Below are 18,607 nucleotides of genomic sequence, written 5' to 3'. Positions count from 1 at the left end.
TAAACGCTTGAATGGTTATTAACTGAAATGGTTTGATCATGAAAGAGTTAGTATGAATATTAACAATAAAATTATAGATTAGATTAATTTAAATTTGTAAGAATACCTTTGAGTCTATGAAAAGCAATTCAATTCCCATGAATAAGTTTGACTTTTGGAAGTTGCGGGTTTCCCAACAATGAATCCACCTAACAAAAAGTTTGCTGTTATAAAAAAATCCCATTCAAGGTCATTAAAGGTTTCTGAGACGGCAAGAGTTGATAGTGAAACCATTTTTTTGCTCGAGTGCTTTGAAATTTTCCTTAATAGTGTGAGGTTGATGTGGATGGAATAATGAGTTTTATAGAGACTTTCTTGATGTAAAACTATATTTTTTTTTTGTTTAATGTGGTATTTCCATTTTTATATAATTTACTACCATTTTAAGATAGAAGTACATTTAAAGATAGATGCTTAAATCTTAATGTACTTTTTCCATTTTTTTTAATGTTTATTTCCATTTCTTATATTTTTATTTACGTAATATCTATATTTTATATTTTTAAATAGATATTTAAATATTAATGTTTTCCATTTTTTAAATTGTGTATTTACTTATATTATATATTTTACATTTTAAGATAGATGTTTAATGCTTGATTAACTTTTTCCATTTTTAAAAAATTGTGTATTTACTTATTATTACATATATAATTCATATATTATATATTTACATTATTTAATTATTATTTATTTTCATGTATATGTATTTCCATTTCTTGTACTTTTAATTTACTTAATATCTCTATTTTACATTTTAAGATAGATGTTTAAATCTTAATGTATGTTTTCCATTTTTTTAAATTGTATATTTCCATTTGTTTTACTTTCTATTTACGTAATATCTATATTTTAAATTTTAATATATATTTTTAAATCTTAATGTAATTTCCCATTTTTTAAATTTGGTATTCACTTATATTATATATTTACTTATTATTTATTTTTCTTTATATTGTGTATTTCTATTTCTTATACTTTCTATTTACTAATAATTTTATATTTTAAGATTGATTTACATTTTAAGATAGATGTTTAAATACTAATGTATTTTTTCCATTTTTTTTAATTGTGTATTTCCTTTTCTTATACTTTCTATTTTCTTAATATCTATATTTTACATTTTAAGATAGATGTTTAATATTTAATGTACTCTTTCCATTTTTAAAAATTGTGCATTTACTTATTATTGTATATATAATTCGTATATTTATATATTTATAATATTTACTTATTATTTATTTTTCTATATATTGAGTATTTCTCTTTCTTATACTTTATATTTAGTTAATGTCTATATTTTATATTTTAAGATAGATGTTTAAATCTTTACGTATTTTTCCATTTTTAATGTAAAACGGCAATGTTAAATAGAAGAACTTGGACAAATAGTCAAATAGTTATATTTATGTTTTTTTTTTCTTTTTTTAATAAAATGGTAATGTTACATTATGAAGATAACCCTTTTTTTTAGTGAACAATGGTAATCTTACATATGTTTAATGTAGTTTTTCCATTTTTTTATGTTGTATGTTTACATATTATTGTTATTTTTAAATGTAAAATGGTAATTTTACATATGTTTAATGTAGTATTTCCATTTTTTATGTTGTATGTTTACATATTATTTATTATTTTCGAAATTATATATAATATTTTTTTTACAAAATAGTAATGTTACATTATGGAGATAAGCCGTCTTTTTTTAAATGAAAATGGTAATCTTACATATGTTTAATGTAGTTTTTTCATTTTTTATGTTGTATGTTTATATATTATTTTCTTAAAATAAAAATGTAAAATGGTAATCTTACATATGTTTAATGTAGTATTTCCATTTTTATGTTGTAAGTTTTACATATATTTATTATTTTCAAAATTATATATAATGTTTTTTGTTTTTTTAGAAAACGGTAATGTTACATTATGGAGATAAGCCGTCTTTTTTTAAGTGAAAAATAGTAATCTTACATATGTTTAATGTAGTTTTTACATTTTTTTTATGCTGTATGTTTACATATTTTTTATAATTTTCGAAAATAAGTAATATTAAAATGTAAAACTATATTTTAATGTCATGTGTCATCTTTCGAGATAATATTATATATTTACTTATTATTTATTTTTCTTTATATTGTGTATTTTTATTTCTTATACTTTCTATTTACTAATAATTTTATATTTTAAGATTGATTTACATTTTAAGATAGATGTTTAAATACTAATGTACTTTTTCCATTTTTAAAATTGTGTATTTCATTTTCTTATACTTTCTATTTGCGTAATATCTATAGTTTACATTTTAAGATATATGTTTAAATCTTAATATACTTTTTCCATTGTTTTTAAGTTGTGTATTTCTTTTTCTTATATTTTCTATTTACTTAATATCTATATTTTACATTTTAAGATAGATGTTTAATATTTAATATACTCTTTCCATTTTTAAAAAATTGTGCATTTACTTATTATTGTATATATAATTCGTATATTTATATATTTATAATATTTACTTATTATTTATTTTTTTAAATATTGAGTATTTCTCTTTTTTATACTTTATATTTAGTTAATGTCTATATTTTATATTTTAAGATAGATGTTTAAATCTTTACGTATTTTTCTATTTTTAATGTAAAACGGCAATGTTTAATAGAAGAACTTGGACAAATAGTCAAACATATTTATGTTTAATGTAGTATTTCCATTTTTATGTTGTATGTTTTACATATATTTATTATTTTCGAAATTATATATAATTTTTTTTTATAAAACGGTAATGTTATATTATGGAGATAAGCCGTCTTTTTTTTTAAAGTGAAAAATAGTAATCTTACATATGTTTAATGTAGTTTACCATTTTTTAATGCTGTATGTTTACATATTTTTTACAATTTTCAAAAATAATTAATATTAAAATGTAAAACTATATTTTATGCCACGTGTCATCTTTCGGGAGAAATTTTTTCCGCTGATGTGGACGCCCTATGGAGCCTCAAAAGCTCCATTTTATTAGTAGAGTGAAAAATAGTAATCTTACATATGTTTAATGTAGTTTTCCATTTTTTAATGCTGTATGTTTACATATTTTTACAATTTTCGAAAATAATTAATATTAAAATGTAAAACTATATTTTATGCCACGTGTCATCTTTCGGGAAAAATTTTTTCCGCTGATGTGGATGCCCTATGAAGCCTCAAAAGGTCCCTTTTATTAGTAGAGACTAGGGATTAACCCGGGCTACGCCCGAGATTTTTATTTTTTTCTAATTTAAGTTGTTAAATTATTTATATTTAGGCTATGATTTATATTTATATAAATGTTAAAATGCATGTCATAATTAAAATTTATTTTTAAATTTTAACACGTTAAATTAACATATTTTTTACAATTTAAATATTTTTTTAAATTTTATTGGCTATTTAGTTATCATATTTAGCAAAACTATCTTTTGAGTGTTGGAATAAATGTTTTAGAGATTTTATTAAACTGCAGAGTATTTTTGGATCGACCACATGCTCAACATTCGATCGATCCGTAAAAAGATGGTCGATCTCCTTGGCCAGGTAAGTACAATTTTAGCAAAAATATCTTTTATTTTCAAATATTAAGTATATAACTATTCTTTTTAATATTTTTTTAATTGTATTTTTGATTAAATTATTGTATTATAATGGTTATGTAAATATTTTTTGTGATGTTTGAATTTTTGTTGTTCGTATACTTAACCTAGATGATATTGATGTTTAACAATTTATTGTTTTCTGGGAATAGAAAATAATGATATATAAAACGTATCTAATACTTGTTAAATGATAGTATAATGTAAATTACATCCATTATTTGAAAATAAACATTGTTGTTTTTATTTTTATTTAAATCAGAAATTATTTTATTTAAAAACATTATTCATATTATAATATAATAGTTTAAGTTTGGAAGATTAATCTATATATATAATTATGTTATATTGAGTATCTGAATAAAAGCTGAATTTCTTTGATTTTACATCCATTATGGAGATAAGCCGCTTAATCTCTTAATATATTTCCATTAACATTACATCCAAACATAATATATTTCCATTTTCACTAATATCTTAGATATTTAAGTTTTTGATTCAAATATTTGCTAATTTCATTTTTATGTTGTATGTTTACATATTTTTTCTTAAAATAAAAATGTAAAATGGTAATCTTACATATGTTTAATGTAGTATTTCCATTTTTATGTTGTATGTTTTACATATATTATTATTTTCAAAATTATATATAATGTTTTTGTTTCTTTATAAAACGGTAATGTTACATATGGAGATAAGCCGTCTTTTTTAAGTGAAAAATGTAATCTTACATATGTTTAATGTAGTTTTTACATTTTTTTATGCTGTATGTTTACATATTTTTTTATAATTTTCGAAAATAATAATATTAAATGTAAAACTATATTTTAATGCCATGTGTCATCTTTCGAGATTATATTATATATTTACTTATTATTTATTTCTTTTTATATTGTGTATTTTTATTCTTATACTTTCTATTTACTAATAATTTTATATTTTAAGATTGATTTATATTTAAGATAGATGTTTAAATACTAATGTACTTTTTCTATTTTTTTAAATTGTGTATTTTCTTTTCTTATACTTTCTATTTGCGTAATATCATATTTTACTTTTAAGATAGATGTTTATCTTTAATATACTTTTTCCATTGTTTTAAGTTGTGTATTTCTTTTTCTTATATTTTCTATTTACTTAATATCTATATTTACATTTTAAGATAGATGTTTAATATTTTAATATACTCTTCCATTTTTAAAAAATTGGGCATTTACTTATTATTGTATATATAATTCATATATTTATATTATTTATATATTTATTATTATTATTTTTTTATATATTGAGTATTTTCTTTTTTTTACTTTATATTTAGTTAATGTCTATATTTTTATTTTTAAGATAGATGTTTAAATCTTACGTATTTTTCTATTTTTAATGTAAAACGGCAATGTTTAATAGAAGAAACTTGGACCAAATAGTCAAACATATTTATGTTTAATGTAGTATTTCCATTTTTATGTTGTATGTTTTACTTATATTTATTATTTTCGAAATTATATATAATGTTTTTTTGTTTTTTTTTATAACACGGTAATGTTACATTATTGAGATAAGCCGTCTTTTTTTTTTTAAGTGAAAAATAGTAATCTTAAATATGTTTAATGTAGTTTTTCCATTTTTAATGCTGTTATGTTTACATATTTTTTTACAATTTTGAAAATAATTAATATTAAAATGTAAAACTATATTTTATGCCACGTGTCATCTTTCGGGATAAATTTTTCCGCTGATGGGACGCCCTATGGAGCCTCAAAAGCTCCCTTTTATTAGTAGAGATGAGTATTTCTCTTTTTTATACTTTATATTTAGTTAATGTCTATATTTATATTTTAAGATAGATGTTTAAATCTTTTACGTATTTTTCTATTTTTAATGTAAAACGGCAATGTTTAATAGAAGAACTTGGCACAAATAGTCAAACATATTTATGTTTAATGTAGTATTTCTATTTTATGTTGTATGTTTTATTTATATTTATTATTTTCGAAATTATATATAATGTTTTTTGTTTTTTTTTTTATAAAACGGTAATGTTACATTATGGAGATAAGCCGTTTTTTTTTAAGTGAAAAATAGTAATCTTACATATGTTTAATGTAGTTTTTCCATTTTTTAATGCTGTATGTTTACATATTTTTTTACAATTTTGAAAATAATTAATATTAAAATGTAAAAACTATATTTTATGCCACGTGTCATCTTTCGGGATAAATTTTTTCCGCTGATGTGGACGCCCTTGTAAAACATATATTTTATGCCACGTGTCATCTTTCGGGATAAATTTTTTCGCTGATGTGGACGCCCTATGGAGCCTCAAAAGCTCCCTTTTATTAGTAGAGATTTACATTTTAAGATATTTGTTTAAATCTTAATATACTTTTTCCATTGTTTTTAAGTTGTGTATTTCTTTTTCTTATTTTCTTTTTATTTACTTAATATCTATATTTTACATTTTAAGATAGATGTTGATATTTAATATACTCTTTCCATTTTTAAAAAATTGTGCATTTACTTATTATTGTATATATAATTCGTATATTTATATATTTATAATATTTACTTATTATTATTTTTTTAATATTGAGTATTTTCTTTTTTATACTTATATTTAGTTAATGTCTATATTTTATATTTTAAGATAGATGTTTAAATCTTTACGTATTTTTCTATTTTTAATGTAAAACGGCAATGTTTAATAGAAGAACTTGGACAAATAGTCAAACATATTTATGTTTAATGTAGTATTTCCATTTTTATGTTGTATGTTTTACATATATTTATTTTTTTGAAATTATATATAATTTTTTTTTTATAAACGTTAATGTTATATTATGGAGATAAGCCGTCTTTTTTTGAAAGTGAAAAAATAGTAATCTTACATATGTTTAATGTAGTTTACCATTTTTTAATGCTGTATGTTTACATATTTTTTACAATTTTCAAAAATAATTAATATTAAAATGTAAAACTATATTTTATGCCACGTGTCATCTTGGGAGAAATGTTTCCGCTGATGTGGACGCCTATGGAGCCTCAAAAGCTCCATTTTATTAGTAGAGTGAAAAATAGTAATCTTACATATGTTTAATGTAGTTTTCCATTTTTTAATGCTGTATGTTTACATATTTTTACAATTTTCGAAAATAATTAATATTAAAATGTAAAACTATATTTTATGCCACGTGTCATCTTTCGGGAGAAATTTTTTCCGCTGATGTGGATGCCCTATGGAGCCTCAAAAGGTCCCTTTTATTAGTAGAGATTTCTTAACCTAATTTCCAAGATTAAGCAATGTCCCTTTTTCATATGACAAAAGAAAACGGCAAAATATTGACAAGAAATAAAAATATTTTATTTTGAAAATTCACCTTTATTGTTTATGGAGCACTGAATATTAATCTGTAGACAGATAAAAGAACATTAAATATTCTATCTAACTAATTCTGTTCATACGAAAGGAACACTAATTAATTCTTAAACTTTGACTAGTACTTCGGATAAAATGGAAAGAAAAGTTAATTAAAAGCTAACACAAGAGTTGAAAACTAGACAACAATAAGAATAGTTAGCGTATTGATTCTTATGCTTTATGTAAAGTTCCACAAAGCCAATTACATTAGTCTATATTTTATCAAATGATGCGATATAAAAAATAATCGTCAACAAGTTACTTCGTTGGTGGGTGGATATTTCATTTTCCAAATGCGATGCCGAAGATGGTAAAGCTAAGAGAGAAATTTATCTTCTAGAAACCTATCGCACTAAACTATACATTTATTTTCATGCTACAAAGTATTATTTTTTCTTAGGCTAGATATCAATGAAAAGGATGAAATGTCAAAATAAGTCGACCTGTATACAATGGGACGTGATATGTCGGAATGCACAGAATAAGTTAAAATGTTCGATTGGATCAACTCAGTTTTATGTATAACAAATACAATATTATTGAAGGTTGTCTTGTCTGCATTTCATGGAAAAAGAAAAGACATGATTCTAATAGACACATGAAGACATACGTTGTATCTAGAAGAGATACCAATGCGGAGATCTTTGGTTGGTCTACTGATTTTAGCTACTTATCTTATAAATATCTCTGTCTAGTAAACAGAAAAAACACATATATCTACGAAAATGTTTATTTACAGTAAAATGATTTCCTAATATGGATAGGTTTCTGCTTCTTGTTGACACTATTTTAAAAAGGCTTTTTTTTTAAAGTTTATACACTTAAAACTTTGATACTGATATTACATATGAAAATAATTAAGGAATTGGTATAGAAGCTTCCAAATGATTTGATGCCACTTCAATTCACTAAAAGAAGGAGATATGGGGCATCATAGGAGTCGTCAGCTATCTGGATCCAACCCCTTGAAAAGTACGAACATTCATCTGTATACACACTTCTTTAAGACAACCAATGATCATCGCACCAAAAAAAAACAAATCGCCTTGGCCTAGTGATAAAGACGCTCTGGCTGGAGTTTTTGTCCTCGATTAGAATAGCATTGACCACTCGTAGATGTTTTAAGTGACAAAAAAATTCAAATTTTTATAGGTTTCGTAGTAGCAATGACCACTCGTAGATGATTTAAGTGACAAAAAAATCTAAATTTTTATAGGTTTCGTGAAATTAATCTTTAGACCTAAAAAGCTTATGGAATCTCCACAGTTATAAAAAAAAACTAATTATAACTTTATCGTGATCTATACATATAAAAAGCAAGAAAACATATAACAAAAACCGTGACCATTTAAAAAAAATATTAAGCTGGTTTCTTTTACATTTTTAACTTGAATCGGTTAGATTTATTTTTTTGTTGACAAAGAACATGGATCAATTATAAGTACATTTAGATACAAGATGCATTATTTGTAAAAAGAAAATTTGGTTGAATAAATTTAACATTTATTTAAAAAAAATATGTATCAATTATATTAACAGCATAAAAAATATTTCGATAAAAGAAAAAAGATTAACACTGTCACTGATTTGACATGGATGTTTAATTATAAACATGGATTACTGAAAGAATTATAGTGATATTTAGAAGTATTTTAAATATTCTTTTCTTACAATTATTTTAGAGAAAAAGACTAGGATATCACCAAACCAAGTTTTTGTTCCCAAAGTAGCACTCAAGGCTCAAAGTCACAAAAATAGGTTTCATTAAGAGGTAATATACACTTATACTCTTGGGTTATTTAATCCAAACCCTTAGGGTTTAGAGTTAAGGGGTGAGGTTTTGGAATTAGGGTTTAAAATTTATAAAAAAATAAATACTAAAATAAAAAATAAAATTTTAAAAACAGTTTCAAAAGTATTTTTAAATTATAAAAAGAAAATTTGAAAAAAAATAAAAAAAAATTTCGTCGAAAAAAAAAATTTCAAAAAAAATTATAAAATTTCGAATCTGAAAACATATAATCTGAAAACATAAAAAAAAAATTCATTTATTTTTATTTTTATTTTTATTTTTGTTTTATTTATTTTTGTTTGTTTATTTAATTTTAAACCAAGAGTATTAGAGATATTTTACCCTTTAATGAATGTCATTTTTGTGACTTTCTCCTTCTAATGCTATTTTTGAGACATAAAGTTCAAAAGATGTTATTATTGACAATTGCCCATTATTTTATATCTAGTCATGTATAAACACTTGAGGATTTAAATACGTTTGAATTGACCCATCAAATAACAATTCCAGTATATCGAAAATTTACAATTAATTATCTTTACTCAATTCTATCATTGATTATTGTATTTTTCCGTCGACATTTCAGGCCCCAGGTTTCTCAAAGAAAAATAACAATCATTTTAATAAGAATACAAAAAAATAATATGAATTTAGAGCCTATCGTGTCTTGTTCGTAAATATAAAAGGCCCCCATACTCATCTATTGTCTCTTCACCTCTTTTTAAAAATCAATATATCTCTCTCTAGTCTCTACAAGCTCAATGCCCCAAGTCGATCTCGAAGCTTTTGTTTCTTCAGTATGCGCCGGTGGTTCAGACCGGAAGATCGCATGCGAGTCCACCTACGTCGACGACCCGGACACTCAACCTTACTACAACAAAAACTCCGCCGCGAGTCCGGCTGATTTTCCACCGGAATCTTATTACATAACCAAAGATGCTCAGTTCGAGTGGCTCACCGACAACGCCTTCTTCGACCGCAAAGAATCACAGAGAGGAAGCTCAGCACACATCAGCTCCAACCCCAACTCGAACCCGAGCTCTCAGCGGTTTCTACTCAGCTCCAAAGCGTCCATCATCGGTTTGCCGAAGCCGCAGAACACGTGTTTAAAGGAGGCGAAGCAGAGGAGAAACGGCGGCAAAAAGGAAAAGAACAACATAGTCTTCTTGAAACGGGTCGGGTCGAGAATGAAGTCGGATCCTTCGCAGCTCGAACCGTCTTCTCCTAAAGTCTCTTGCACCGGTAGGGTGAGGTCCAGACGAGAAAGAAGCCGACGTATGCGCCGTCAGAAATCGGTTCGACCGGAGAAGTCGAACCGGGTCAAGAAACCCGGTTTATTAGCGAGTTTCAGAGCCATCTTCAGGAGCAGAGGTGGCTGCAAAGACGGGGCCCACGCGGCGCCGATTATGGCACGCGACGACATCAGGAGCCGGCTTCCTGTGAAAGAGGTTGAACCGGTTGTGGTGCCCGGTTTGGGTGGGATGAACCGGTTTGCTTCTGGAAGGAGAGGGGATTTGTTGGGTGGATGACAAGTGTAGTGTTAGTGATTGGTTGTCTTGTTCTGGTGGGACCTGTGTTTTAGTTGTGTGTTTTGAAAAGTCGTTGGCGCTGACGTGGCGAGTGGTTAACGTTTTTCAGGAACACGGCACCGCGTAGGCGGTGTGAATCCTACCCACCACACTGTGTGCTAAGTGTTCTGTTTTGTATATTGTTTATATGGAGCCGCTGTCTTGCATTCAGTCATTAATGTAGATTTTTTGTATTTATGCAACAGTCAAGTATTTTTTATTTCAAAAGTGAATTTACGGTCCCTACTTTAGTTTATTCTGATTTTTTATAGTTCAGATATTAAATTTAAGAAGAGTATAAAAACCAAATAAAATTGGGATTGGTTTTGCTTAGTAATAGTTTTCGATTTGGTTAGACTTTTCTATATAATTTTGAATAATTCAGATTCAGTAATTCAAATTATGTAGATCAAAATATTTAAATTATTTTGATTATTTACTTTTTAGATGATATTAAATTGATGAAGGTTATTTGATCTACATATAATTAAAATTAATTATTTCAAACATAAATATATTTATTTTGTTCCAATATATAATTTTAATTTAGATATTCAGATGTTTTTATTTTTAACACCAAATTGATTAATAGAAGCTTCAAATCAAACTAGCTGGAGGGAAAAGTCAAACTTGTTAGATATTTGGATGTTTATTTGTACAAGATTTTAGATATTTGGAATGTTTCAAGGAAAAAAACCATTCACATATTTATGACTATTTATTTCTGTTACAGTTCAGGTTTATTTTTTTCAATTACATTATTTGAACCAAGTCAAATTAGCAATGGAAAAAAATTCATGAAAAGTATTCATCATCATTGGATTCTTGACTCTTTCACAAAAATTAAGTTGAAAATTAATGAACTTAAGAGACAAATAGCAAAAGACTAAAATGGGGTTTTCAATGCAGTGCTGAAGAGGATTCTTGTTGCTGGTGATGCCAAGCAACAACATCTTTGTAAGGTAGATTACCACCAAAAATGTCCAAAGCACTCCCCACTGTTACATCCACACGTCCCTTTCCTGCTTCTTTGATCCTCTCTACATCATCCATCACCGTCACGCCTCCCGCATAAGTTACTGGAATCTGTCAACGTCAAAACTACATCTAAGCTCCCTAATCCAAAGCTAAAGACATCAAATTTTCAATCAAGACTCTGACGTTCTAGCACGTCAATGTGTGTTTGTTACTCACCGGAGAATAGTTGCCCAGCAATGCAACAAGCTCCTCATCAATCCCCAGCCTTAAGAAAACAAGTATTACGATCAGTTACACACTGACTAATTTAGAATGAGTCCACTCTTAAGACACTGAAAAGCACAAAAGCTTACTTCTTTCCTTCAACATCAACACCATGCACCAGAAACTCATCCGCAAACCCTCCAAGAAACTCCAATGAGTTCTCATCAAGCAAGACGTCGCTAAACTTCTGCCACCTATCAGTAACAATCGCGTATCTTCCATCCTTTTATAAAACGGGATGAAACTTGTCATAAAAACATCAAACTGAAGATGAAACATGCCGGAGAATCAATCACCTTCTTTCTGCAGCTAAGGTCCAATATCAATCTCTGTTCCCCAACAATCTTCACAAGATCTTTCAGTCTTTCAAGATCAAGCTTCCCATTGTTAAACACATACTGAAAAAAAAACATCAACAGTAGTAAACATGATTATTACAACTAACACAATCCCCTATGATAACAAATTAAAAAAGAGAGCTATTACCGAAGTGACAATAACATGACTAGCTCCCTCCTCTATATAACTCAAACAATTCTCTGAACTGATTCCACCTCCAACTTGCAAACCGCCTAGAATCATCATCGTCTTGTATCAAACCAAACAGTAAGAACAAAACCCCACACAAAAAGGCATACCGGGATAAGCATGTAACGCTCCAAGAGCTGCAGCTTGGCTTAAAGGGTCAGCTCCAAGCATTATAACATGACCACCAGTAAGCCCATCTTCTTTGTACATCTTTGCGTACTCTTCCGCAGATTTGTCTGATTCGAAGTTCGTAACGAGAACAGAACCGTCTTCTTTTGAGTCACTTAAAGTGGATCCAACTATTTGTTTCACTTTCCCCTTTAAGAACAAATGAGATATGATCTAAGCTAAGTTAACATCAAGCAGAGAGTTTTATGAAAAGGATTCAGCTTTTTGTACCTTGTGGATGTCGATGCAAGGTCTGAACTGAACAGCGGATGTGACTTGCACCCTCGAGGGTCCTACAAGACATAATCATAGATTCATTACAGAGATTTGGGAAATTGAAAGTAAAAACTGAACCAGGTTCGTACGTTTTGTCTTGATGGGGAACAGTGGTCCGGAGAGTTTGAGATGGTTGTTCAACGGAGAGCTATGGTTCTTGTGGAAACAAGATATTCCACCATTGGAATACAAGTGAGCGCTGCAAGTTGTCATCTTTGGAACAGGTGAACAATCCAGGTAGGCGAAGCCGTGATGATCTATGGCATTGTTGGTTCTACTTCGGGTTACTTAGGTGTGGCATGGGTAACTAACCGAACCAAAAAAATTAACCGAATTAAAATAGAAGGAACCGAACCGAACAAACTGAACGATTTTAAATAAAAGAAAAATTTATAATTTTCTATATTTATAAATATCCAATTTCGGTATAAATAATTGTATTGTAGAGCTATTTAGCTTAATATACATAGAATGGAAAATAATTAGGTAAATAGCAAAAATTTATTATATTTGCATGCCTGGTAACGGAAGGACGGTGAAAATTACGAGTGTCTCCCTTTCGTCTTGTATAATCCCTCTTTTAAAAACAGCAGCTGTCAGATGTGGTGTCAGATTTTAATTCACCTAAATCTTCCTCTGTCATACCAAAAATATTTTAACAGAATATGGTTCTTTTGATCTAACTTTAGCATCAATTGGATAAAATGTTGACATCCAGATATATTTAGTACTAACCTATGATAAAAAAAAATTACAACACTATATATACTTATGACATAATTCTTCAACTTTAGGAAGATAAGATCTTTTAATTTTTTTTTTCAAATAAATTCATTAAACTTCTCAACTGGGCAAATCGGAATAGTATAACGGTGTCAGTGTGGCGGAGAAACAGTAAAGGCTAGGTTACAACAAGAAGGACAAAGAAATCTACAAGCATAAAACATCAGCAGCAAGAAGATAGGTCATGGGAAAGAAGGCTCCGGAAGCTAGCTTCCCCTCCGGTGAACACAGTGGTTTTTCAATCGGGTTCTCAGAGCTTCATGGGGTGTCCAAGCCCAATCCACCTCAGTCCCCGCAAAGAGACCCCACCCCAAAGGCGCCCCATGACCACAAACGCATGCGTCACCACCGCATCTACGCAAGATCCTCGCCGTCTCATGGGTCTGAGCTTCCACGTTCAACCTCATCCGTCACGGCGGAGTAGAAAGGATCAAGACTGACGAGAAACAATCTAAGGGAACCGCCATTCCTTTCAACAGATCCGCCGATACCAAAGCCTCTCTACAATCAGAGACGTCTCTGCGTCCTCAAACTAAAGAGAGCACGCCTTACTCCCATTGAGACACTAGAACTACGGAGCTCTCTTAGGGTCTTCGAAACAGAGACCATCAGATTCGCTGAGAGAGAGAGAAGAAGTGCCTCCAGTACATGCAGCCGGTGCTATTCCATCATGTGGCTCGAGATCCGGAAGGGGGGGGGGGGGGGAGCACGCTCCAGCTCAGGCGAAGGCGCCGTACACCGAAACGTTTCCGAATTCTAGAAGATGCAGAGATGAAAAGTCGTGAAAGTAGAGAGACGCGCATGAAACTAGAGTTTTTTTTTTTTTTTTTTGTAAAACATGAAACTAGAGTTGAAGAGAAAGATTACAAAGAGATGAATCTGGGAAAAATGAGAGATCTTGAAAGATGATTCTCTGGAAAAAATCAAAGAAGGTGAGAACAATAATAATCGTAAAAGAGAAAATCTAGAGGAAGATGGCTCTTGAAAACGAAAAGCAAAACAATGTAAACACGTGTTGGCTTAATACATATTTTATGTCTGAGAAAAGAAATACAATATTATTTATGTCATATAGCTGGAGTAGGCTGGATGCATAGATATAAGGGTATGGCAGGTATATTTTAAAAAGAAACAGTACACATACCACATAGCTAAATATACTTTATTATGTGTATATGGAATGCAATTGCTCATAATTGTAATTGAAATTTTTTATAGGATAAACCTAAAAATATTTTTGTTATCACAAATATAGACTTTAAAAATAAAAATGATCAAAATAACTTAAATGTTTTGTCAGAAGTAAATATACATTTATACATTTATGCTTAATTAATCTAAACATTAGAGTTTAGAGTCAAGAGGTGTAGTTTAGAATTTAAGTTTTAGTGTTTAGAGTTGATGAGTGGAGTTTAAGAGATATGATTTCAAATTTTATAAAATAAAAAATAATTAAAAATTTAAAAATAAAAAATGCTATTTTGATCATTTTATTTTGAGGTTTATTTTCGTAACAAAAATTTAAAAATATCTATCCGAGAGAATTACTCTAAATAATTTATAAATATGATAAAATTTACTAAAATTATATAAAAACAATGATCTGGATAATATCTTACTATTTTTTTTATCTAGGATACTTGAGATAATTTAAATTATTCGATAATTTATATAGATTATATAGAATAACTCGATATTTATTTAAATTATAAAAGAAAACTGAAATGAATCAAAATCAAATCATATACATGTACGTACGGCTGTACCCAAAAGTAAGCGACCTAAACTGAACCAAATACATGAATACCAATACTTAAACTGAGAAATTCGGTTTACACTCTGGTTTATTCCGGTTTTATCAATAATTAGAGATCGTTTGTTTAACTGGAATCAGCGGATCTTCAGGTTTCTCCGACAAAACAGAGTGATGCGGTGGAACAAGAAGAACATCATCAACCTCGTCTCCAACTCCACCCACCTCCCTGCCCCTCTAACCCCGCCGCCACCCGAGATCTACCGCTTACCCCATCCTCCACCCAAACCTCCCAACAACAACACCCCAATCCCTCCCACTCTCACTCTCTCTCCATCTCCACGTCACTCCCTCTTCCTCACCTTCCTCGAATCCAACCTCCCCCACCACCAATCCCTAACCCCCAAATCCCTCACCCAATTCCTCCGATCCCACCTCCGCCACCACCCTCTCTTCGCCCACCACGACTTCGCCGTCTTCACCTGGGCCTCCACCCTCGACGCCTTCCGCCACGACCACGACTCCTTCCTCTGGATGTCGCGATCCCTCGCCGCCACCCACCGCTTCTCCGATCTCCACCGTCTCCTCCTTTTCGTCGCCTCGAACCCCTGCCCTTGCGCATCAGGGATCTTCTCTTGCCCAAAGCTCGAATCTTTATTCAGTTCCGGGATCGACGCCTTCTGCAGAGCTGGGAAGATGGATTACGCTCTGTTAGCGTTTGAGACAATGAAGAGATTGATCGATGGGAAGATAAGCGTTGGAGTTTACAACACTGTGTTGAATGGGTATGTGAAGAAGAAGGGTTGTGATATGGAGAAGGCGTTGGGGTTTTACAAGAGGATGGTGAAGGTCGATGCGTGTACGTTTAATATTCTCATCAACGGTTATTGCAGGAGCGGTGAGTTTGAGATGGCGTTGGGTGTGTTTAAGGAGATGAGGGAGAGAGGTTGTGAGCCTAATGTGGTTAGCTTCAATACTATTATAAGAGGGTTTTTAGGGAAGGGGAAGGTTGAGGAAGGTGTTAGAATGGCTTACGAGATGATTGAGTTAGGTTGTGGAGTCTCTGAAGCTACTTGCGAGATTCTTGTTGATGGGTTGTGTAGAGAAGGTTTGGTTGATGATGCTACAAGGTTGGTGATGGATCTGACGGCGAAGAGGGTTTTACCTAAAGGGTTTGATTATGGGAGTTTAGTTGAGAAGCTTTGTAGAGATAAGAAAGTGGATAGAGCGGTGGAGATGGTGGAGGAGGTGTGGAAGAATAAGGGTGGAGCTCCGTGTTTGATTGCTTGTACTACACTCGTCGAAGGGTTGAGGAGATCAGGGAGAGCGGAGAAAGCTTCAGAGTTTATGGAGAAGATGATTATGAATGTAGGCTTGGTTCCTGATAGTGTGACGTTTAACTTGCTTCTTCGGGATCTCTGTGATTCTGGTCGTTCGATGGATGCAAACAGGTTGAGAGTGTTGGCAACAGGCAAAGGGTTTGAGGCTGATGAGACGACGTACCGTGTTTTGGTTTCGGGGTTCTCGAAAGAAGGGAGAAGGAAGGAAGGAGAGGTTTTGGTGAATGAGATGTTGGATAAAGACATGTTGTCTGATATCTTTACATATAATAGATTGATGGATGGTTTGTCCACAGGTGGAAAATTTTCAAAGAAGCAAGTCCGGTTAGATTAACCAGTGAGACTTCTTCGGCCAAAGGAATATGTCAAACACATTTGATTTTGAAGAAAATGAGATATGAAATGGAAACCAAGTTATATAGTAGAGGTCTCATAATAATTTAATTGTGACTAGAGAGAGATTAGGTATGAATTGTAACGATAACAATCTCCAAAAGCCAAAACCAATTCAGACAAGGAGGCTCACTTTTGTTACGAAAAGCAAAGTCTCACTCTTTTTTCTTTTTTTTTTTTTGCTTTGTAGAGAAAATCTCCTTTTATTAGAGTTTTTAATAGAAAAAAAAACTGTAATTTTTCTTGTTCATGTAAATATGAGACATTACTTTGCTTTGTCTACAACATTTAAAGTTACACGAAACTAGTAAATGATTCACTTTACTCTTGTCTGATTCCTTATCTATACTAATCAATGTCAGTTTAAAAAAAAAATATTGGGTCACTTGAGTCAATTTTTATTTTTGCTGTGTCGTTTACAGATAAATTTGGGTTGCCGAGTATTTCGTGATTTTGATAGCAACTAGAAAGATGTAGCCATTGTACAAACCGTGGCATCCACAACTTTTCTCTTGGAACATCCAGATCAAGGGAAAGGCTTGGTTGATATAAATATATGAACTTGTGGTCCCATTGGTTCTGTTATTTCTTGGGCTGCAACTTCTGGACTCAGGTGATGGAAAACATAAACTCACTACTATAAATACTAAATAGAGCCATAGAGGGTTAAAAAGGCGTGACATGTCTCGCTGGTTCTGAAAGCAAATGTGCGCATTTGTTTTATTTAGATACTATCATAGATATAAAGCTAACCCCATCTGGATTACACACTACCAACCTTTTTTTTATACGTACGCATAATTAAGTCTTTCTTAGCAAAATCACACATACACAAACCCATCTCATTCCAACCTTCACGTTGACTTGACTGGTCATATGAATGAACGTATGGCTTAGTTATCTGTAGAAACCTACAACATTATAAGATTGCCACATGCAAGTTACAAAACCAAAGACTTGAAGTGAAACAACAATAACTAAACATAAGTAAATAAAACACACACATAAATAAGAAAAAAATTAAAGACAACAATAACTAAACATATAGAAAAAAATGATTGAAAACATATAAATGGCAAAAGACACATCATACAAGGAATCTCCAAAATCGAGAGTCAAAATGAAGGTGAAGGTAGGCATACACTTGATTAGATATACAATCGGAAAATATGCAACGTAAACGAAGATTTGATAAATCAATTTTATTGTTGGTCGACATTTGTGCAGCAAACTATATATGATAAAACCAATACTTTTATAAAAACTATAGAACATCAAAGAGTAAAAACTACCTGTGTAGCACCAGAATCAACCACACTTAGTGGGAACCTCTTGACTCTGAAATCAAATATGTTAGCAGAAACATTTCTTCTCCTCCTATAACATTTCTCCATTCACCAGCTTCATCATCAAACCAGAGTAATTCATCAGCCAGAACCTGACAAAATAGTGGTCTTCTCAGGTTTCTTCTCCGAACAAAACCAACTACTATGCGTAGGCTTAGTAGAGTTGTTGTCGCCTAAACATATGTACACCATCAGCTCCTTCAGACCTTCTTCTGACCGCCTCTTGAAGATAATTTCCGATCAAAGAATGAAATCAAGACCACGTGAAGTAAAAGCGTCGGTCCGGTGGTATTGGATTGGTACTCGCGTGAGGCAATCAAGGGTTACGTTGTCGCAATTGT

The 18,607-nt window shown here is 30.4% G+C and overlaps 3 protein-coding genes across 3 annotated transcripts; 2 read left to right on the top strand and 1 right to left on the bottom strand.

Moving 5' to 3' along the window:
* The first annotated feature begins 9,249 nt into the window (after positions 1-9,249).
* Positions 9,250-10,693, top strand: LOC103867303. Its single transcript, XM_009145358.3, has one exon. It carries the CDS (start codon positions 9,631-9,633, stop codon positions 10,396-10,398), a length of 768 nt encoding a protein of 255 aa, XP_009143606.1. The 5' UTR covers positions 9,250-9,630; the 3' UTR covers positions 10,399-10,693.
* A 502-nt stretch (positions 10,694-11,195) lies between these two features.
* Positions 11,196-14,875, bottom strand: LOC103867302 (1-(5-phosphoribosyl)-5-[(5-phosphoribosylamino)methylideneamino] imidazole-4-carboxamide isomerase, chloroplastic). Its single transcript, XM_018658767.2, has 8 exons — positions 12,741-14,875; positions 12,607-12,668; positions 12,318-12,525; positions 12,166-12,251; positions 11,976-12,077; positions 11,769-11,902; positions 11,632-11,680; positions 11,196-11,523 (listed from the first exon to the last, which is right to left on the bottom strand). The coding sequence occupies exons 1-8, from the start codon at positions 12,862-12,864 to the stop codon at positions 11,338-11,340; spliced, it is 951 nt and encodes a 316-aa protein (XP_018514283.1). The 5' UTR covers positions 12,865-14,875; the 3' UTR covers positions 11,196-11,337.
* A 250-nt stretch (positions 14,876-15,125) lies between these two features.
* LOC103867301 (pentatricopeptide repeat-containing protein At2g36240) lies at positions 15,126-17,191 on the top strand. The gene has a single exon (XM_009145356.3). The coding sequence runs from the start codon at positions 15,362-15,364 to the stop codon at positions 16,859-16,861; it is 1,500 nt and encodes a 499-aa protein (XP_009143604.2). The 5' UTR covers positions 15,126-15,361; the 3' UTR covers positions 16,862-17,191.
* The last annotated feature ends 1,416 nt before the right edge of the window (positions 17,192-18,607 follow it).

Source organism: Brassica rapa, chromosome A05, assembly GCF_000309985.2.
Source record: "Brassica rapa cultivar Chiifu-401-42 chromosome A05, CAAS_Brap_v3.01, whole genome shotgun sequence".
Lineage (NCBI taxonomy): Eukaryota > Viridiplantae > Streptophyta > Magnoliopsida > Brassicales > Brassicaceae > Brassica > Brassica rapa.
This window is presented reverse-complemented; position numbering and strand designations above follow the sequence as displayed.

What these genes read in the sequence shown, in the direction of transcription:
- LOC103867303 (XM_009145358.3), top strand. Translation starts at nt 9,631, where the DNA reads ATGCCCCAAGTCGATCTCGAAGCTTTTGTTTCTTCAGTATGCGCCGGT.
- LOC103867302 (XM_018658767.2), bottom strand. Translation starts at nt 12,864, where the DNA reads ATGACAACTTGCAGCGCTCACTTGTATTCCAATGGTGGAATATCTTGT. An exon ending in CTTGCATCGACATCCACAAG is followed by an intron (nt 12,526 to 12,606) that starts GTACAAAAAGCT and finishes TTGTTCTTAAAG; the next exon opens with GGGAAAGTGAAACAAATAGT. An exon ending in GTTGATGTTGAAGGAAAGAA is followed by an intron (nt 11,681 to 11,768) that starts GTAAGCTTTTGT and finishes TGTTTTCTTAAG; the next exon opens with GCTGGGGATTGATGAGGAGC.
- LOC103867301 (XM_009145356.3), top strand. Translation starts at nt 15,362, where the DNA reads ATGCGGTGGAACAAGAAGAACATCATCAACCTCGTCTCCAACTCCACC.